Source organism: Petaurus breviceps, unplaced genomic scaffold (genome assembly GCF_028583685.1).
Source record: "Petaurus breviceps papuanus isolate PSGF00001 unplaced genomic scaffold, PetGlider_PUasm1.0 177, whole genome shotgun sequence".
NCBI lineage: Eukaryota > Metazoa > Chordata > Mammalia > Diprotodontia > Petauridae > Petaurus > Petaurus breviceps.
The window spans coordinates 4,405,710-4,428,515 of NW_027185776.1; the positions used below are offsets into that span (position 1 = coordinate 4,405,710).

Sequence of the window (22,806 nt, forward strand, 5' to 3'; positions counted from 1 at the left end):
ACGGGGAGAAAATTTGTAACTCAAAATCTGGCAGAAATTAATGATGTAAATCAAGTTAATAAAGCATTTGAAAATGAAAAAAAAATGGAATGAACCAATAGACAAGGACATGTTGAAATAAGTCAATGCAAGCTCATTGAAAGTAGGGATATTTTAGCTTTCTCTTTGTAATCCTAGCATACAGCACAATACTTGGCAGAGGGCAAGTGATTAATATATGCTTACTGATTAACCAATTCATTTTCACAGATATATGAGTGTAAAAGATACACACATATATACATATGCATGTATGTATTTATATACATATATATGCATGAATAGTCAATTACATACATACATGGGGGCAGCTAGATGGTTCAGTGAATAAAGTGCTGGTTATAGAGTAAGGAAGACCTGTGTTTAAATCTGGCTTCAGACACTCACTATGTGACCCTGGACTGTTTGCCTAATCCATGGGAGGAGATGGCAAACCACTACAATACCTTTGCCAAGAAAAACCCATATGGGATCACAAAGAGTAGAACAGAACTGAGCAACTGAATAACAACATATATATGTCACCAATTGCCTCCAGGACATTTCAAAGTGAATGTCCCATATGCATCTCAAACTCAACATGTCTTTAACATAACTCATTATCTTTTCCCAAAATCCTTCCCCCCCTTTCCAATTTCTTTATTAATGTCAAAAAAAGCCACCATCTTCTCATTAACATAGGTTTATAATTTCCGTGTCATCCTTCCCTTCTAACTCTTTCATACCATAAATCCAGTCTGTTGACAAATCCAAGTTATTTCTATCTTCATAACTTTTCTCCTCTGTGTCACATTTCCTCCACTCACACAGCTATATACTAGGTCAAACCATCATTGTCTTTCTCCTGTACTACTGCAATAGACTTCTAACTAGTCTTCCTGACTCATTTTCCCACTCCAATATATCCTATACTCATCTGCCAAAGTGATTTTTCTAAAGTGTAAATCTAACCATATCACCATCCCACTCCCTATCCCATTACCAACTCAATGAGCTCTAGGACCAAACATAAACTCTATTTGGCATTTAAAGCTCTCTATAACCTGGTCTTTTCTTATACATACTTTGTTCCCCTTCATATGCTCTACCTACTTTGAGTTCCTCCAAAACAACACTACCTATCTCCCATCTCCTTGTGTTTGCACTGGATATCTCTCATGTCTGGAATGTTCTGCCCCTCACCTCCACCTTCTTGGGTTCCCTGGCTTCCTTCAAGGTCCAGTTCAAGTCTTACCTTCCACAAGAGCCCTTTCCCTAGAAAGCATTTTGGAACTTTGCAAATAAAGTTACAAAAATGTCCATGCCCTTTAACTCAGTTTCTATTTCTAGACTTCAGTTTCCATTTCATATATCCCAAGGAGGTTAACGATAAAATATTCCATGCCTATTGATCAGGGGCTGACTAAACAAATTATGGTAGATGAATGTAATTAGATATTACTGTACTGTAAAAATGAAGCATGAGAAGCCTGAATGCTGTGAAATTTTAATGACCAAGTCAGGTCCCAAAGAAGAGATATGAAAACCCTTCTCCCCACTTCTTTGCATAGGTGGGGGATTATGGGTATAGAACAGCATATATAATTCCAGACTTTTTTCACATGTAGGTCAGTCCTAATTAATTTCCTTTGTTCCTTTTTTTTTTCTCCATTACACAGGATGGCTGTTTGGGAAGGAGGAGTGGGGGTAGAGAGAAATACATTGGGAATTGTAGGTGATGTAAAAAATACACCAAAAGATGTCAGTAAAAATGTCTTAAAATATGAAACAAAATAAAGTACAGACATGAAACTTCTAAGTAGTCTCAAAGTTTTCTGCTTCTTTCATTTCCTAATCCCTAACTATAGTTTCCTACATAGTTTTTGCTGCCCTCTCTTATTCTCTCCTTTTCATTAAAGTCACTTAGTTTCAAGTTATATGTTGACTTAATTTAAAGAATTTTCTTGTTATTCATAAATTTTTCTTCCTTTTTCATTTTTCACAAGACATATTGACACAAAGCCTAGAATTATCATGATGACTGTCTTTGCTTATGTTTATAAATATTATAAGACAAGATGAAAAAGTACACCATAAAATTATGTTTGTTGTTACCTTTGGTTGCATGGTCAAACCAATTTTGCCCACTTCTTTATTCACCTTTCCAAAGAAAACAAGTGAGTTGTCCTTCCAGTTAGCTGCAACCTCCTTATGTTTTTTGGTTTCATTTATATCAAGAATATCAATGTGAATCAGGTCCTCTAGTCTTGTATCAATCAACTCACCGATTACTGGACAAAGCCTCAAATTAAGAATATCTATAGTGAAATTAATGTTTGTAGACAATCTAAGTCTGATATTAAGTCTAATATGATTCTTACCATCCCCTGCTCTCTTTATCTGCCAATCCAACAGCCTTAACATGAAAGCAGAAAATGACTGCATACTTGTTTCATGGATTACCATGAACTAATAATCCATCACTTAGTAGGGAAGTTTCTGGTGACAGACTTTTCTAGTACAATTATAATCTTCTCAGGTATGGTACTGGAAGTATTTCCAGTTTGGTAAAGCCTACATGATTTTGTGCTGTGCTGCTATAGTCTTTGAGAACCCAGTTACATCCATGCTACAAAAAGACATTAAATTAGCAATTTTCTACATTATTCAAAAACTGAGAATTTCAGGATATTAGATCTAAAAAAAACTCAAAAGGGAGAATGTCAGAATGCAGAACTCTTGATATGGAAGGGATTATAGAACATAAAACATAGAATGTTAGCAATGTAAGAGATCTCAAAAGACACAATTTTCTAACGTATATAATATAATGTATATATATTAAGCTGGAAGAGACCTTAAAACACAAAAAAAAAAGAATGTTAGAACTGGAAGGAACCTCTGAAATTATCTCTTCCAGTTAAGGTAACTAAAAAACCCAGAGAGATGAAGGAACTTAACCAAAGTCATACAACTATTATGTAGCGATTCCCACCCAGGTCTCCAGTCTAAGACCAATGCCCTTTTCCACCACACCACTGCCCTTCCATGAATATAGTTATAAATGCTCTTATAACAATAAAAATCTAAAAATGTTGAGGAAAAAATAAAACTATCCATACAGTAGAATTTTCCTGAATCTCACAGATGAATTCTAATGACTACCAATACATTCATTGCATCCACTCAAGCATCATGGCTCCTTTTTTAAAATTTGTGAGTTTCATACATACACATACACACACACACACACATAATGCTTTTCCTGGTACTTCTTGTAACTATGGTGGAGCAAATTTAATTCTGAAAACATTGTGAAGAAAACATTGTGTAAGCTTACTTGTCAGTCATCATCGTGGGTTGTTCATCAGTGAATTCTTCTGGTGCAGGCACAAACATGCTGACTATGCTGGGCGCTGACAACAGGCTGGATTTAGTAGCACCTGAGTACACAGTAAAGAAACAACTGATGAAGAGACATTTGTTCATGCCTGCCAAGCAATGGACTATTTCTCATCCTCAAAAATCCCCAAGTAAATACAGTTTCACAGAGATAGAACCAGATTTCTTCCCTTCCTGGCTACTCCAAACTGTATTTTGAAAAAATATTTCAACATTACTATTCATTTTTTTAAACTATCATCTTGTTCAGTTTTCCTTGCAGAGCTCCAGGAGCTGGCTGCCTATCTATTCCACCATTGTCCTTTCCTTCTCAGCTCTGCAAATACCTAAGTATACCGTATTTCCCCGATAATAAGACACTGTCTTATTATTTTTTTGGAGAGAAAAACACCAGAGGGCTTATTTTCAGGGGAGGGCTTATTTTAATGAACATTGACAGCAATTTTAATAAACAGGTAAATGTGAACAAAAAAATGTACCTTTATTCAATAATGAATTCAATAAAGAACAGGATGACGCGCTCACTGCTGCAGCTCTGATTGGATGCAGCTCGGAGTGCGGCGTGCGTTTCACGGAGGGGGGAGGGACAGTGCATACAGAGGGTACCATAATGTAGCATGTAGTGCAGGGGATCACCTTCACTACAGTAGCAATCTCAATAGGGCTTATTTTCGGGGGAGGGCTTATTTTAGAGGAATCTTACACAGTAAGGGGAGGGCTTATTTTTGGGATAGGTCTTATTATCGGGGAAACACGGTAGTTGTGAGCTAATAGGGAAAAAAGACAATAGTGAGTCCATAAAGAGGGAAATCTGTTTGTGGACACTTATGCATCAGTTATAAATCTGGATTTCTCAACAGGATGAAAGAAAACGCCCAAATATCACATCAAGCTCCCACATAGAAATCCTACCTATTTTGGGGTAGATATAGGAACAATATAAAAGATCTACATCAGGACAGAAATCCAGTCTAAAAAAAAGCACAGTTCTATATATTAACAAATAGAGCCATGTCTCCCCCCAAAAAACTAAGATACTCATTTGTTAAACAAAACATTTGTGAATGAAATACAAATTTGAGTTTAAAGCACTATCCAGAGAATTGACACTCTTGTTCAATCTTCTTCACCCTGTGTAACCTCAAGATTTGTGTGCCTTCAATGAAAGCTAGCATCATAAATCTGAAATTGGAAATATCTCCATGCACAAGGAATACAGAAAGCTATGGTGACAACCATTTGGTGCTGGAAAAACATCTTGTAGATGGGTAGAAAGAACCGCCCCAAAGGAGCAACTCATACTGATAGTCCAAAGAAAACATTATAATCACCAGAATAATAGCAGAGTATTCAAATTCTTTAATGGGAAAAAATTGAAAACCATGGCACTCTTAAAGAGTCTGAAAATCAGTAAGTTACCAGTAAATACCACCGAATGGAGCAAAAGTTGTGGAAGATTATATGATCTATCTCCAAAGAGGAGAGTGACATCCTATAGAATTGCATTTCCAGAGGGATTAGAAAAGAATTTGGGAACAGAGAACAAATAAAGTATGTCTTAATCTGAATGAAAAATAGAATACAGCACAGCTCCTTGGAAAAGCAAGAGTAATGGCATCTGGTTAATGACTGTATTGCAGGCTTTTTTTTGTATATATGTAATCTACACTACTAAATACATTCTATAGATTAAACACATTACTTAGTATTTCTTAGACTACTAAATACATTCACATGAAACAAGATACCCAAAGTTAAAAGAAAGATACAGAAGAATGTTTTTAATGGCATTTATTTGGTTCCCAAAACTACATACCAGTTTCACTACTGAGCTTGATGAGCTGTGTGATTTAGAAAAAATTCTCACACTCCTCAAAATTGCATTTAACCCATATTTTAAAACAAAACTACTGCCAAAGAATCTTGAAATGGTCTGGTAAGAGAAAGTTATTGTTTCAACTAGAAGAAATCCAGAGTTTGAAGCAAAAGTAAGTGTAAATAAATTATGAGTACAAAAAAAGATTGACCAGGATAAAAAAAAAGGTTGTTGTTAAAGGGTGTGATGAAAAAAGAGCAAGAATGGTAGTAAAGTATAAATGAAAGGTCTTGATTCTATGCTAATACTTCTTGAACCAGCACAAATTGTGTCTGAGTCAAAAGCAATAAATTTACTTGGATGTTTGGTGACAGACATAGTTACAGTATGGTCTCCATTGCAAAGTCCTCAAATATTTTGCCAGTAGTGAAAGCCAGCTACAATATAAAGCCACAGTACTGTAGCCACCACAGTGAAAAGTTCAAGAAGAATGGGAAATTCAAAACCATTTTGGTAGTTTTGTCACTAATCTATTGCAGGTCACAGAGGGCATCATTCTTTCCACTGTAACTTAAGAGCATAAAATGCTCTTTCTAAAAAAATAAGCATTTTAGACAAGAACATCATCAAAAAACTTTCCCCATATGCATACAGTAGTCTTATCTTTATTTCTGGCAGTGTAGAACCCACAGCACAAAGCTGCTAGAATGAAAAATTTATGAGAAGCATCAGCCATTAAACATTAACTCTGGTTGCATCAAATGATATTAGCAGCCAGTATAACTCTAGAAGCAGTGAGTGCAATGGGGAAGATGAATTATGGAGGGAGGGGGAATAGAGAGAGAAAAAGAAAGAGAAAAACTGAGAAACTCTTTTATTATAACATCTAAGTGACTACTAAAACTGAAACAATATCAGAGTCCTGCCCTCCTAATTGATGGTATAATCTCAGATTCACTACCTAACAAGTTCCATTTTTTTTATATATCCTAAATAAGGTTCTGAGTACTAGCAATGGTAAAGAGGCCACTGCAGAAGCTCTAAGTCAAAAGTAGGGACTAAAGCAAAGATCACTGTTAATCTTGGTGGTAATGTCATTATGTTGTGGCAACAGTCAAATCTAATACCCCAATGTATAGAACAATACCAGAAACTTAAGTTTCTAGCAATGAGGTCTTCTATTTGCCAGTGAAAGAAATTTGATTTCCATCATCATCATTCAAATATCTTTGCAGCTATTAATTCTGGCTATTAGATTTAGGATCCTGCTCTCACCCTGGCTGTTTATAACAACCTTCCCCCTCAGACATCACATAGCACTTTATTTTGTACATATAAAATAATGCAATTATCATATAATATTTTTGTTATAGTTATTTGGATATCTACTAAACTCTAAGCTCCATTAGGGCAAAGGACCTTTTGTGTTTTCCATATGACCTAGCACAATAGGCATTTAATAAATATACGTTAAATTCATTTGAATGGAAAACACAATTAAATTTATCTGTGAATGTGAGATACTAAAATCTTGGCCACTGTTCATATGGGTTCATTTGAGGCCAACAAATGAGAAAAAGAGAGCACAAGAGGGTCCTGGGAGGACTAGAAGTTCCACCAACCTACAATGACATGCAAACTGAGAGTGAAGATCAGCCTGCCCTTGTTCCTCTGGAAAGTGAGAAGAGCAAAAAATATTCTTCCTTCTGCACTGCCCTTCTCCCGGCTCTTGAAAAGAGAAAAGGCTACGTCTATCTGGACATGGTAGACTAACTTCATAGAGAAAGCTGATGCCATAGCACCACTTAGAACCCAACGACAAGACCACAAACTGCAAGAAATGGTGAGACCGATTTGGTAGTGATCTCAGGAAGCAAAAACAGAGATTGAACTAACCTCTCATTCTTAGCGGTGGTCCCTCCAGTTCAGGATTTAGGCACATTGGCACATTACACTGACGCTTCCCAGGCTGTATCTGTTCTGTGGATAAACAGAGCATTTCAATCTCCAGTGATACAGCATGGTTCACAACATGAGGGCATGAACTAATCATTGTTTTGTGAGTCTGTTGATAATTTTTTAAGGAAATGACCAGGCTGTTAGGGTAAGGGAAACTTTGCATTTAGTTATCAACTGATCATTTAGCATGCAAACTGAATCCATCAAAAAGAGAGCACCTTGTAACATTAAATAATTATGTCTTTGAAAAAAAATTCACATTTAAGATCTTCTGAGGCAGAATGAAGTACCAATGTCAGGATTCAGGAAAAAAATGTTTTACACACCCCAAAACACACACACACACACACCAGAAAAACTTCAAATCAATTAAATTAAGGTTATAACCAGAAAGAAAGTGAAGGAAAATGACCCAAGAACACATGTGAGCTGGTATTAGAGAGATACTGTGTATCTAACCGATGGTAAAGTGAGGAAGAAAGACTGATGTTTAGGAAACATCTGTCTGAAAGCAATGAGTGAGGCAAAGAAGGAAGTCACCCAGATGAGCAGAGATGAAGCATTTTGAAAATGATTAACTAACGTGAATCAGTCAGTCTCCATACCAGATGTCAAATTCCTGCCTGGGCAACATGGAAGCTCAGAGATGCCTCGTTAGAGATTGGAAGGGGAGGTATCCCCCTCAAAGGCTCTGCTGGATATAAAAAGACATCCAAATCTGCAGGAACCTGTCAGTTCTCATTGGTCTTTCTGTATTTGTTCACTACTATGTCTGCCTACTGCCTAACTCGTTTAGAACTCTGTATTTCTCTCTCTTGACTTTGTCCACCTGAAATCTTACTTTCCTCACTTGCTAGACTCCCTCCAGTTTCTGCATTTTCTTTGGCTAGCCCTCTCATTCCAGGTATATTTACAGTGGTGTAGCTTGTCCATTGACCAGACCTAGGAGTGGTTCTCTGCTGCCCCCTGCTGAATCTATAATCTTCCCAGTTTCTTGCCTGGTTGCCTCTACTCTTGTCAACTTTATAGGTCCAAGGCTTCCTCAAACTAAGAACATCTGTTTTGTTAGGTTTGGGGGGTTTTATTTAACTTTTCCTTGAGGATATTAAACTTGTTCTTTTAGAAATAAGTAAGACTTCAAAAGAGATTTGTTCCATGAAATTGACATAATATCTTTAACTACTAAATTGTAAACTCCCCTATTGTGCCTTGCCACTGTGCCCTTACCATTGCTGCCCCTCCCCCAATGCCTAAGACAGAACATCTTGCACACAGGTAAGCTAGGTGGCACAGTGGACACAGCAAGAAATAGGAAGACCTAAGTTCAAATCTAGTCTTGGACATTTACTGAGTGACCCTGGACAACTTAGTTAAACCTCTGTTTACCTCAATTTCTTCATCTGTAAAATGGGGGTTGTAATAGAACAATAAACTGGTCTGCTGTGATGAAAAAATAAGGTAATATTTGTAAAGCACCTATCCCAGTGTCTGGCACATAGTAGGCATTATGTAAATGTTAGTTATTATTATCAAAGCTCACACAGGTAATAAATAGACAAGTTAGGACCATGTCTTTTTTTTTTTTAAGCAATTAGGGTTAAGTAACTTGCTCAAGGTTATACGGCCAGTTATTGCTGGGCATGGTGCTAAGTATCTGAGCCCCAATTCGATCCCCAGGTCATCCCGACACTGGGGCCAGCGCTCTTACTCACTGAGCCACCTGGCCACCCCAATGTTTTTTTTTAAGCAATTGGGGTTAAAATTATTCAGCAATACCCTAGAAATCTACTTTCTTTAACCCTTTAACAGTTTTTTTTTTTTAAGCAATTGGGGTTAAGTAACTTGCTCAAGGTTACACAGCCAGTTATTTCTGGGTGTGGTGCTAAGTGTCTGAGCCCGGGGAACATGTCTTATCTAAAATTTGCATCCTGTCCCCTATCTGATGCCCAAAATAGTGCACTCCATGTTTAGTAGGTATTTAGTTAACGTTGAATTGAAAGGGAAAAATGAAAGCAATATTTAACCTGACGCTTTGCATCTGTGAATGAGCTGGTAACTTATTTACTGGGGAAGAATAACAGAATGTTAGGAGAAACCTTAGAAATCACTTTCTCAGGGCAGCTAGGTGGTGCAGTGAGTAAAGTGCCAGCACCCGAGTCAAGAGAACCCAAGTTCAGTTCCGGCCTCAGACACTTAACACCCACACACACACACACACAAAAAAACTAGCCCTGTAACCTTGGGCAAGTTACTTAACCCCAACTGCCCTCCAAAAAAAAAGAAAGAAAGAAAAAGAAATCACTTCCTCCAGTCTGTTCATTTTATATATAAGGAAAGTAAGTACCTAAAGTAGTCAAGGTCACATGGGTAGTGACAGAGCCAGGACTTGAGCATAGGTGTTCTGAAGCCAAATCTGATGCTCTTTCCTCTATACTATGCTTACTGTTTTAAAAAGATGTGCTCACAGCAAGAATGTAGAGACAGAATTCTTACAGTGTGATGATCTGAGAGCTTAAGAAATGTAAAAATAGCCTCCAGAACTCAAGTGAAAAAAACTCAAATAACCCCTAAACAGGGAATGTTAAATTAAACATTTAAAAATCTATCAAATAGATTATTTGGTATCAAGTAGATTCAAAGATTATTTATATTTAATTTTTCATCATTAAAAAAAATCAGTCAAATTCAACCATGCATGTCAACACTGACTATGGGAGATGACCTAGCTGAGATATTTACTAAAGAATACAGAGGGGTAGGAAGATAATTGAGGAGCTGATCTGTCGTGGAAAAAAGAATTCTCATAGTCAAAGTATCTATTTGACTGGAACCAGAAGTTTAGTTATCATAAATACAATGGATCAAACAAGCACTATCATTCTGGGCATTTCTTCTATTAGATTTATTGCAAAAAATAATGGTGAATGAGCCTCAGTCAATCTTTTTCCATATGTAAAGAAAAAAACCTTGAGACAGTCATCTCTTGATTTATTCAGGAGCTAATAGCTTGTAAATTATCCATGTTGCTTGATTTTTCCTCCTCTCCTTTTCTATATGCCTTAGAATTTATTCATACCAAGAATACAGCAAATATTAAACTTAGAATACTTGAATTTTTGTGAAGGTTTGAAGGAAAGGGTGAGATACAGGAAGAACACTGAAACTACTACCTAATATGACAATTCTAGAATCTCATACTTTGATGAGTCCTCAGAGGTCATCTAGTCAATGCCTTATCTGAAGTAAGAATTCTCTCTCTGCATCTGGAGATTTTTCTGTGGCACTCAGTGATATATACTATCCCAATTCATTATGACCTAAGGGCTGATATGCACTGAAAATATTAGCATCCTATCCCCAAAATAGGAGGAAATATATGGGAGAAAAGAGGATGGAGGATCTAAGTCAATTTTCTATTCTGGGACAAGACTGGCAGAACAAACGTCAAGTGTTTTTTTTTTTGTGAAAATAAAAAATCTCTAATCTTAATGAAAAATGTTAAAGTAAAACAAACAACAAGCCCAAAGCAATTGGAGTCAAAACAATAATGATCAATATCAGGTGAGCAGCACAATGTAGTAGTAGACTGGGTGCTAAATTCAGAGTCAGAAGATCTGGGATTAATTCTGTCTCTAACACTTAACTAGCTGTGTGATCCTGAGCAAGCCACTTAGCTACCCAAGCCTCAGTTTCTACATCTGTAAAATGGAGATTATAATACTTGAAAAGCCTAATTCACAAGCTTGTTATGAGGAGAGTGCTTTGTAAACCATAAGCATTATAAATATGTGAGCTGTTATTTCAAAGTAGCCTGATGCAAATGATGGCCCACAAATCCCAAATTGATCATTTACAGATTTATACATGGCCTAAGCAACATGATATAGTGGTAAACATGCTGGACATGGATTCAGGAGAAACTGGGGTTCAAGTCTCATGTCTGGTATTTCTTAGTTATATAAGCCTCAGTTTCCTCACCTGTAAAAGGGGGATAATCATTCAAGTAACATTTCTCTCATGGATAGCTGTAAGGATCAAATAAGATCCTGCATGTAAAGCACTCTGAAAATCTTAATGAACTGTTTAAATGTCAGTAATAATAGTTATATTTATCATCATCATCTTCACTATTACAAAAAGGAAAAAGAAGACATTTCCTAGCACAGAATATAGCAATCCTGGCTCAAGACAGCAACATTTTAGAATATAGAGGGTGAAGGAAGTAGAATTGTCCTCATTGTAAAAATGGAGAAATTGAGGCACAGGATCCTAGGAACTGGCAAAAACAAGCAAAACATAGGTATACTGACACCTAACTTTGTTCTGCTTTAAATAGAGACCTGAACACCTGTTCCTTGTTCAAAATTTACCACTTAAATCACATTCCCAGGCTTTAAGCTGATTTATGTGGCATGATAGTCACAAACTGGGATGAGATACAAATCATATGAGAATGAGGGCACATTGCTGCAGCCTGGTGATCTTGCTGACCAACCATAAATCTACTGGCCAGTGATGAATGTCAGTGACAAATGAAAAATGGACTATGGGTGACACAAACCTTTCTTTTTTTGTAACTTCACAAAACGAGATATTTAAACCACTTTTGCCTTTGTGAGAACAAATTTGCAGCCCCAAAAAGAAAGATGTGTGTCTCTAGGACTCTAGGAAAGTTTAAATAGATTTCATAATCACTTTATTTTATTACTGCCTAAATAGAAGGGCAGGAAAGATATCTTATGTTACATATAAAGGGCAAGGGATGATACCAAAAGTGATATTATCTGAGTGAGGGGGGAAAGAAGAAAAAAAAAGCTTGACCCACCAGTGTCCCAGTTGCTGATGTTGTGAGGGGCGCTAGACTGATGTTCCAGCTGTCGCTTCATTAATTGGCTCATTGTCAGAGCTCCCAATGATCCCCTTTTCATTTGCCTATACTGAGCTATATGGGGGAAATTAAAGAGATGGTTACAGGGGGGAAATAAACTTCAGTATCACACACAGGATTGAAAATCGTATATCTAATATTCATTCAACATTGAGCAGAAGTTTGTTACTGATCAGTAAAAGTATATGTTGCTGTGCAGATCAAAGAATAACTGTGTATATTATTTTAGATACTCTTTTCCCCTTAGCTATGAAGATGGTGTCTACTTAGCAATTCCTTATCTGTCAGCTAGGAATATAAGCAACAACCAAAAAATTGTACCTATACTTTATAATTCATTTTTCTTTGGATTCATGAATCTTCCCATATAGTGTGTCAATCTCCAATCTTCATAACATTCGCATGAGATTCCAGAGAGAGGAAAGGAGAGAGTAGAGTATCCCCGATGTAGAGATGGAAAAACTGAGGCACAGAGTAATTAAGTGACTTCTCACAGATCACACAAGTCAGGAACTGGTATAAAATTAAGGAAGATTGACTCAATCTTTGAGAAATTGCAATGAATTAATATGTGAATATTGGTCTACTATTTGAAATTTACCAATGTAAAAGGCCTTCCCAGGAATTTTAAATTAAGCATTAGCAAATATTTCCCCAGTGAAATGAACTCTTTTTTGCAGTTTGTGACACGTTACTCCAACAAGGAAAACCCAGGGGTTAAGTATTTGGTTGAAGAAGTTAAAGCATTAAGAATTTTTTAATTTTGTATTCTATTTCAGTATGACATTTCACTTATCCATCCTATCACTCTGAAATAGTCCACCATTCAACTGCTTTTTCTTTAAGAAAATAGACATCTGGATACCTATCTGTGTTTAGCTATTGGCACAATATTAGCATATTTTTCTATTTCTTAAGCCATAAAACGTACCCTCTGGCAACAAAACATGATCAGCAATCATTGACAACTACATGCAAATCATTTAAAGTACAGTGTGATTGACATTTTTCTCAACAATGACAACTTGAAACCGATTTCCAAATTCTTTTTAAGTGATATTAGCAGTTTGTTAGCATGGCTTTTATGATGTGGTTAGCAATATTGCATGACACTGAGCCTGGGTCCAAAGAATGGGATTCTTGTGTCTATACAAACAAAATGAGAAATTGACTAGAAAACCTAGGATTGAAATTCTGTTCATGAAAAGAAAAAGTGCCCTATTGAGGGCCAGAGTTATCTGAATTGTTGTCTCAGATAATTGAATAACTACTAGATTTCATGTAGGCAGATGTTCTTAAATTCATTTGGTCACAGATAAATCAATTCTATATATGAATTTTTCTCCATATACAGCTCTAAGAAGTACCCAAAAGCAGACAATATATATTTTAAAAGTTTAACAAATTTGAAGATTATGATTCTTAACCATAGAAGAGCTTCAGATCTAAAAATTCTATTCTCTAATTACTACCATCTTCATAAAGATGTTAGTTTCTGGAGATCAGGGACTCTTCCTATTTCTATATCAGTTATATACATCAGATATAGAACTAGATATAGAACTGACAATTCTTAATCCATTGTTGAGGGTACAGATGACTGTTAAAATCTAAGAAATTATTTCTTAAGTGATCCTTACTTTGTTTCACAGCGGTAATTAAAATGACTCCACTAAAACAATAGGGACTAAAATAGGCCTTTAGAATAAAGGATTTGATTCTTCAGGACATTATTTTTTTCAGGGTGGATCCAGTGAAGACAAACCTTAGCATGTTGTTATATACAGGGGGAAAAACATATATTCAAACAGAGGAAATGGCAGCATATGAAACTATTTTCTCAAAAAAAAATTTTTTCATACAAAAAGAAGTGTTCCAGACCAAAATATCCTAATGGGCTATGGAATATAGGGATTGGATTGATTCAGCATAGCTCTGGAAGGAAGAGCATCAAAGCCAACAAAGACAGATTTCCCACCCAAATAAGGAGAAATTTCCTGATAATTAGTGGTAGAAAAAGGAATGGGCTGCCTCCACAGGGGGGAATTCCCTGTTCATTGGGTGCCTTCAAATGGAGACTAGAGGATCAGTCATCTATAGCAAGTGGGCCAAATTCAGCCTGCCACAAGTTTTTATACAGTACTCAAGCTAAAAATGATTTTTAACATTTTAAAATACAAATGTTATTTTCTGTCCTTTTATACAGGCAGTAATAAAATGAGGTGATTAGGAAATTGACTTAAGCCTTCCTACTGCCATAGACCCCTGCTATAGAGGTAAGACATTCCTAAATTAGGGATTAGAACAAACCTCTAAAGTTCCTTCCAAATCAGGGATTCTATGATGCTGTGGGTCTGCCTGTTTAAATTTCCAATGTTTTACCTTCACTTTACCGCATATGAACCGAGGGGAATACATGGACAAAAGTCACACAGACTGGGTAGGCATAGATAGGCTGTGATCTGCACTGTTGGAAGAGACACTCCTATACTGAAGAGATCACAACTTGACTGGAGTACTGTTTTACATAATACAAGGCCTTTATAAACAAAAATCTAAGGCCAAACAAAATAGGGTAGTGTGGAAACACCTATACAACCAGTCTAAATTATATCTTTTTATGACCAAAATAACTAGGTTGAAACAAAACTCAATTTAATTTCCGGTTATCATCTTGTCTTACATACAACCCAGGGGGTAAAAGGGGGAAGGGGAAAATTGCAATCTTGGAAGCAATTCTAAGTAACATTTTTCTACTTTTTTTATTTGCAGTATTTATGACAGCTCCAAAACAATCTACAATAACTATCATTTCTACAGCAGATTGGATGTAGGTTTTACTTGAAATAAAAGGTCATATTCAATTATAATTCTTTTCTTGGCTAATTAGTATTAACAACAAACCAGCATCCATATGGCCCAATGAACCCCCAAGATGCTGAACAATACCATGTCACATTAAGCTTTAGGCCCTCTGACTACATAACAGGTAAAATCAAAGAAACTTAAGGTATTAAAGATAATACACTTCCAGATATGGGCTGAATTTTGATTGATGTACCAGGTGATGACATGAGACCAATGTGATGGATGCAATAATTATGTTTCATATCCTGAAGCCAATGAAAATCTTACTTGATATAGAAGAATGGCTACTTGTTTCTGGCACGCCTGCTTCTAAAGTTGGTGCAGAGGAAGATTCCCTGGGCATTTCCAAAGTTGAAAGTCCTTTAGAAGAAGTATCTATAAAAAGAAATGCTACTTAAAACTTCAAAAAATGGATTAAAGAAAAAAGTCCAAGAATAATTTTCACTCTTTTCTTTCCTTTATGTTTCCAGGAGATCTCAACTCTTCATATGTCTTCTGGTGGGGGGACCAGAAGACCCATAAAAAGCTGCATCCAAGTCACCTTTGATATCTCTAAACCTATCTCTTGATAAATAACCTGGAGTAGAGTTATAAGGCAGAAATTCTGCATTCTGCTCAAGCTGCATGATTGGTGATTCAGTCTGAAACCCTGAACAAATCAACTCAAACTTTATGACAGTGTTCATCTAACAGTACCTTAAAATGTCAGAGCTGGAAGGGATCTTAGATAATCTCATCTAATCTAACCTCTTCACTGTATAGAGCAGGAAACCAAGGCCTGGAAGGATGAAGGGATTTTCCCAAATAATAAATTGCCAAATAAATTGAGGCAAGTAGAAAGATAAGCTTATTTCTTCTACTATTCAACAACAATGTGCCAACTATTCCAAGGTAAAAAGTGTTTTCTCAGTTTCTTCTCATTTGCCCAGCATCAGTAAGAAATTAATTTGGTCTGTTATACTAACAAATTATTATTTAAGCATCTAAAGATTTTACTTTTACTTTAACCATTTGGATTAAAATTTTCTAAATGGTTACATACTCCCCAACTTTCTTAAATTGAAGATACAAAATCATGAATGTAACCTTTTGTTGAGTAGGGATCATAATTATCTATTATGTTTACCAAATAAAATACAAGGTAATATAGTGATGCTCACAGGGTTAATTGAAATGGGCAGAATGGTTTTCCCCTATACTAAATAGTCCCAGACTACTGTGCTTTTTAAATTTTTATAGGAAAAAATACCTATTTTTTATGTGAAAAACTTTCAGCCTTGGTAGTTCTCAGCTAAATGCTGAACATTAAGAGGTTGTTAGGTAAGTGATTTCTAGATAAGTGTATTAAATTTTTTTCCAAATTTACACATTTCCTTTCTACACCCTGGTTGTCAATGGACACTTTTTGTTATTGTCAAGATAGCTAAATCTGAGAGATGCTTCCCCACACTTCTGTCTTCCCTCAAACATTTTAAATTAGCTTTAGGTTAGGATACACCTATGTATAAACTCCATGAAGTCCAGATATGGATTTTTTGTGATCTATGTATACTGCTCAAAATGATTCTTCCACTTTCTTACTGGTTTTTCACTATGCCTCAGATAGTAAGTAGATGCTCGGTAATTGGCCTCCACTAACTGAGGTATTATACTACAAATTTTCCAAAGAATTACTAGGCATTCAAAGAAAGTATAACATGACAACAACTAAAATGACTATGTTCATTAAAACAACGTGAGGACAATGGCAAGAACAGCTGGAACTGGAGCCAAGAGATCTGGATTGGAATCCCAGCTTTTCCATTTACTAGTTCTTTGACCTTGAGCAAGTTACTCAAATTTTCTGTTTCAGTTTTTTCAGCTATAAAAGGAGGGGGTACACCAGAGTCGGAGGACATGGGTTCAAATCCTACCTCTGATACTTTATACCTATGTGGCCTTGGGCAATTGCTTGACCTCCCCGGCCTTTGTTTTCTTCTTTTGTAAAATGAGATGGTTGGACTAGATGACCTCTGAAGTCTCTTTCATCTATGACCCTTCCGACACTAACAGTACATGAGCACTCTGAAAAAAGCCAGCCAGTATAATAGGTATACTTCCTCCTCACTCTCCTCCATCCCCAAACAAAGAACAAGTCCCTTCCTGATTGTTTCCAAAAGTGATCTTCTGAACCACCTTTTCCCCACTTCAAGATAAATATCTCTCTTTCATTCCTTCCTTTCAGTATGTTCTTACTATTTACTTATGAGTAAAGTACAAAATTACCAATGAGTCTAAAACCAACAGGTAATAAGAATGGTTAAAGGTCACGTTTTATCAATTCCTCAATTATATTTGTGGTTTAAAAAAAAATCCTGCTGCTGTAGTTCTCATCTTGAAAGAAAAGCCTTATTGTACAGTATATCACTGAAAATAAGTATATCACTGAGAAGAAAGGTATAAAGGGTAAAGAGCTGGTCTCAGAATGAGAAGGACCTAGGTTCAAGACCTTCCACTAATATATAACTGTTGTGTGATACCCTAGGCAAGTCTCTGAATCTATCCCCAAGCAACTCTCTATGATTATAACTTGCTATATGGTTGCCAATCCACATTGGTAGAGGGTATTTCTTTACCGGGAATTCCATCATAGGTCCAGACTGGAAAAATAAAACAAAACAAAAAAAATCACACCCATTAAGGTACCAAGTTACTTTAGGCCAATTATTTTTAGTCTTTCTCGTTGTTTATTGATTGCTTCCTCTTTTACAGAGAATAGAATAACATGATATCAAAAATGGTTTCTGTGTGGCCTTGAGCATATCATTAATCTGAGTCTCATTTTCCTTATCTGTATAAAAGGAAAGAATCCCTTGCAGCTCTAATGTTTCTGTCTAATTCTAATATCTTATGATCATATACTCTAACGCCCTCTCCAAAACTAACATTTTACATGCTATAGCCTAACATTCTGGAGATGTGTATTCAGTGCCTTCCAGCTCTAATATTCTATTAATACATCTTATTAGTCTGTAAGAGCAGCCAAGCCCTTCTAATTTCAATATGAGCAAATTTTCTTATTGAATGAATGAAATAACTAACAATAGTGTCTGATTTCTCAACTCTTACTCAGAAGGAGGTGGAGAGCAGACAGGGAATAGTAAGGGCTATTAGGATAGAGATGAATAAGAATGAATTAAAAGACACCTTCACATACAATGCCTAGATTATGTAGGCACCATATCCCCATATACTCTAGGTGTGCAACTAAGAAAGAGGAAGTGACAAGTTATCATTAAGGAAAGACAATAATTCTCTAAATGCTATAATAAGTACAGCTGTTAATGCCAGATTCAGTTTTCTACCTTCTCTAAATTCATTTAGTTAGCAATTGTTGATTACCTACCATCTACAGTGGAATAGAAGTCAGAACACTTCAATTCTACTCCTGACCCTGCTACTAAATAGCTAAGTGACCTTACTTGGGCTCATCACTTGACCTCTCTGGGCCTGTTTTCCCACCTTTAACATGGGGCAATTGAAATAGATAATATCCAAGATCTCTGGCAGCTATAATTTCTATGACTCTCCACAACACTATTAAGTACTCAAGAACAGTGTCTAGCACCCTACAGAGCAAGAAGGGAAGATGAATAAAACAGAGATTGTTATCAAAGGAGACAAATGTCCAGATGTCATTTATTTTCATAGGATAATGGAAAGAGCCCTGTATTGGACCTGAAAAACCTGGGTTCTACTTGTGGTTCTGTCACTAATTTTTATAGGGTTCTGGGTAAAGTGCTTTAACCCCTCTGGACCTTTGTTTGCCTATTTGTAAAACAAGGTTTGGGAAGAGGCATAGAATAGATAATATTGCTAAAATTCTTTCCAGCTCTAACACTGCAACTATTGTTTTTTTGGAAATGATCATTCCTAATCAGTCCTATTTCTTCTAGTAAGCTGTAACTTTCTAGTTATACTAAAGAGATCGAGAGATGCAAACAGCACTGTCAAGCCTTAAGGAAACCTGAAATATTTTAAGATAATGTAAGTCTACTTTGTACCTGAACTGTTCACCTTGATGTGCTTAGAAACTGCTTCCTGGAGAGCATTAAAAATGCCATGTAAGCAGAGAACTGCAGTCTTATGACCATGTGTCATCATCCAATAGTATTTATTAAGCACCCACATGCCCCCAGATATAGATATATATAAGAATCTTGATCCCTATGGATTACATTAGTTGTGATTAATAATGTTTAGATTCCTGAGAGCTGAGAATCACCTAAATATGTAATCAGCTATGAACACTAAATGAGTATACAGTCAACTCTCAATAACTCAGGGCCTTTTCATCTGGTCCATGACCTGTCTGAGACCCTTCATTTCTGCTCCTCCTTTAGGGTCTCTTACTGCTCACTAATGGGTGTGCAGAAAAGAATGGAGGTCTATTTTTCTTCTTGGTGTAGCTCTTGTGAGGAAGAGAAGTGAAACAACTGGCTCAGAACAAAGCTTTAGGAATACTAAGTCTCTCCTAGAAACATAGATAATCAAGAGTTGACTGTAGTGCTTAGGAGACAACAAAGACTGTGACATGTAGGCAGCCAGTAAAACCACATCTGAATCCAACATGCTATTTGGAGCAAGAGGGAGTCAGGGTGGTTTCAAAAGCAATTATAATGTCAGAATCTGACATTATAAGAATAAAGAATTTGATGCATAGTCAGGGCCAGAATTCTATCACAGTTGCACAAACTTCAGGGAAAGACTCAGTGGGTGGGTGCATGTGGGGTTATGGAGGAGGAAGAGAAATGTGCTTACCTGACTCCTTCTGCTCTCCCAATTTGTCTAGAATGTTGAAGGAAATGTCAAGGTACTCTCTCTGGATAGCACTGACCGCAATCTTCCTCTGCTTCCTTTGCCTAGGCACAATCTGGATCTTAAACTCCTCCGTTCCATCCTCTCCTGCTTTTTGTTCAGCATTTTGCTCTGTGTCAGACTCAGCACTAGCATCAGGCTTTTCACTTTCAGACTGACTCTCAGCATCTTCGGGAACTTTAAGGAGAACTGTTTTGGCACATGAACCTGAGCTCTGGCCACCTTCCTTTTCTTCTTCCATGCTAAGCTCAGTGCTATCATCAATTGACATCTCAGGAAGGGCAAAGGATTTCTGCAGAAGATCTCTCTTCTGTTTCAGAGTGAGAGGGCTACCACAGAAAGATTCCTGAAGTGCCTCTAGCTTTGACAGCTCTTCACCATCTTTTGGCTCTTCAGAAAGCCGGGGAGGGGTTTCCTTTTTCCCTGATGACTGACTATTTCTTCTGTCCTTAGAAGTAAAATCTTTAGAGCAATCTTCTATACTAACTTGCACAAGAGGCGTTGTGCTTAAACTGAGCACAGAGGGCCCAGGGGGAGTTGAAGGAAAGGACAGAGTATTTTTACTAGAGACACCCTCAGTACCTTGTTCCATTGTTTCCTCCTCTTCATCACTTTCCACTATTCGGAGAGGAGGAAGAGGCTCAAACACAAGAGAGTCACTGTCTGATGTGGAGAGGATAGAGCACTTTTCATGCCCTGATGTGGAATCTGATGACAAATCAATAAGGTCTAAATCCTCTTTTGGAGTAGAAGGCTTTTCTGGAGAATCAACTTTCACCTCAAACGTCTCCATGCAGTTTAATCTGACTTCTGGTATTACTGGTCTTCGGGTTTCTTGAAAACCCTCTATAATGGGGTTCTCAGGGATTTCTGTATTGTCCAGCCTGGTAGAAGAATTCTGTCTGGGTCTTCCATAATCATTTTGTCTATGTGTGATGTAAGCAGCATGGATAGATGGCTTATCTATATCGCACCGGTCTATGCAGGACTTCCTACGATGCTCATCTAAGGTAAACAACAGGGAGTCTGCATTCCCTATATCAAGAGATTTTTGTTTTAAAGAGCGCAGCTTTTTTTTCTGAATGCTTTCTTCTCTCACACAGCGTAGAATGCTGTCTTGAAATGCACCCGTTTCTCTATATTCAGCCAGTTCTATTTCACCTGATTAAAACAGAAAAAGCTAGTACTATTTTACTTGATGATTCACTTTTTTCCCCTCATGCTCCAGCACATAATTGGCATAAACCATAATCCACAATCCCAGCACCACCAGTGGGGAAAACTGACTTTCTGGGCAAGTTCTTAGCAAGGCTTTCTAATTGCAAGAACCAGATTAGAACTGTGCCATGGGAGAACCAAAATGGCCCTCTAAGGTCTATTTTTGCAGACAATTTGGTTTCCAAATAATTCCTCAGCTCTGTTCAGTTGGGCCCTAGATGGGGTTTGTTCGGCTGAATCAGATCTAAGGAACTGTATTCAGGTTGTGTGGAAGAGAAGCAAACATTTTGCAACAAATCAAATTAAGCAATGGCCCTCTGAGACAATCATGACAATTAATGATGTATCTGTCAATTCTCGTATATATATAAATGTATCTATATATATACTGTTTGTGCATACATATATATCAAAATCAATAGTATTAAAAAAAGTGTAGTAACATAATCAAATTAAGTTTTAGCCTAAAACAAAAAGTAGAGTACAACATTTCTGCATAAAATTACTAAGATAAAAAATTCATACTTCTCTGCACATTCATCTCAACCGGTTGATATTTCACCATTTTGCTGCCGCCTATCCTTTTCAATCTTGCAAAAAAAGTTTGAGACTCCTTATTGCAGGGTCCAGTAGGTGTATCATGAATATCAGATTCATCAAAAACACTATCTTCCTCTAATTGGGGAGAGAAAGTCATAATTACACTTAAGAGACTCCACCATCTCTTAGGCTGTGTCTACACTAGTGTTTCTATGAAAGCATTTGTGGAATTAAGTTTTGAGGAAGGTATCTAAACCAACCTAGTTCAAGTCATGGCTTAGTATTATTTCCAGATTTCAAATTTTCCACCTATGCAGCACAGCAACCTACCAAGAGGTTGCCCATCATACTTCATGCTATGACATCATTTCCAGGGTATCAATCTTATTACCCCAATGTGGCCAAATGGGGGAAGGGAGTTGTTAAATGCTCTTAATACAGTGTGATACTTTTTCTTTATGCCTGGGAAAGTGGCTGAGCCAACTTACTTTCTTTTTTATTTTGTCTGGTTTTTTTGAGTCTACTTTGAAGAAAGGAAATTAAACTAGAGAAGACTATGTTAGAATGTGTAATTTTTTTTAATCCTAGGGCTTTTTAAAACTAGTATAGACACAGCCTAGCACTACATGCACCTTTAACTTTGTAAATGCAAAATACTGTACTCTACATTTGATAATGAAACACACAACACAGAAAAAGCTTATAAAAGCCATTTGTTATCTCAAAAGCTCCACAAATGATTATGGACTGAAAGAGTAAATAAACAAAAACAAAAAACAAAAAAAGTCTTCCTAATACAATTAAGATTCTTCTTCTATGGTATTCATCATATGTTACTGTAATATACTTCATGAGATTCCAAAAGTATCTTGGTCTTTCTTAGTCCTAAGGATCAGTGTGCATGTGCACACACACACACACACACACACACACACACTAATTTCTTTGTTCAGTGTCCTTGTCTGGGTGCCAAGTCCTCTTTTGGATATCTCCTGTAGGTCACTTTTAAATCACAGATAGGACCAGAGGCAAATTAATGATGAAAACAGCAAAGATCCAGAGAATTCTTTCAGAAAGGCCACTTTCTTTCATATTTTATTATGCCCAAGGCAACAAATAAGCAAGGGAAAAAAACTACTGACATGTGTCAAACACTATGATTAACAAAAATGGCATTCTATTCTTACTCATCAGGACTTATATACCTCAAAGACAATTTTTTAGATTTTTCTCAATGGAA

The 22,806-nt window shown here is 36.6% G+C and overlaps 1 protein-coding gene across 1 annotated transcript in view; it reads right to left on the reverse strand.

Annotated features, from left to right (window-relative positions):
- The window catches only part of UNC79 (unc-79 homolog, NALCN channel complex subunit), a 345,437-nt gene that overhangs the window by 102,629 nt on the left and 220,002 nt on the right, over positions 1 to 22,806 (reverse strand). The window contains exons 31-36 of the mRNA XM_069086022.1: positions 21,552 to 21,701; positions 19,752 to 20,969; positions 15,219 to 15,326; positions 12,021 to 12,137; positions 7,133 to 7,216; positions 3,359 to 3,461 (exon numbers count right to left, since the gene is read on the reverse strand). Of these exons, the coding sequence (XP_068942123.1) occupies positions 3,359 to 3,461; positions 7,133 to 7,216; positions 12,021 to 12,137; positions 15,219 to 15,326; positions 19,752 to 20,969; positions 21,552 to 21,701 (1,780 nt within the window). The remainder of the gene's footprint in view (positions 1 to 3,358; positions 3,462 to 7,132; positions 7,217 to 12,020; positions 12,138 to 15,218; positions 15,327 to 19,751; positions 20,970 to 21,551; positions 21,702 to 22,806) is intronic.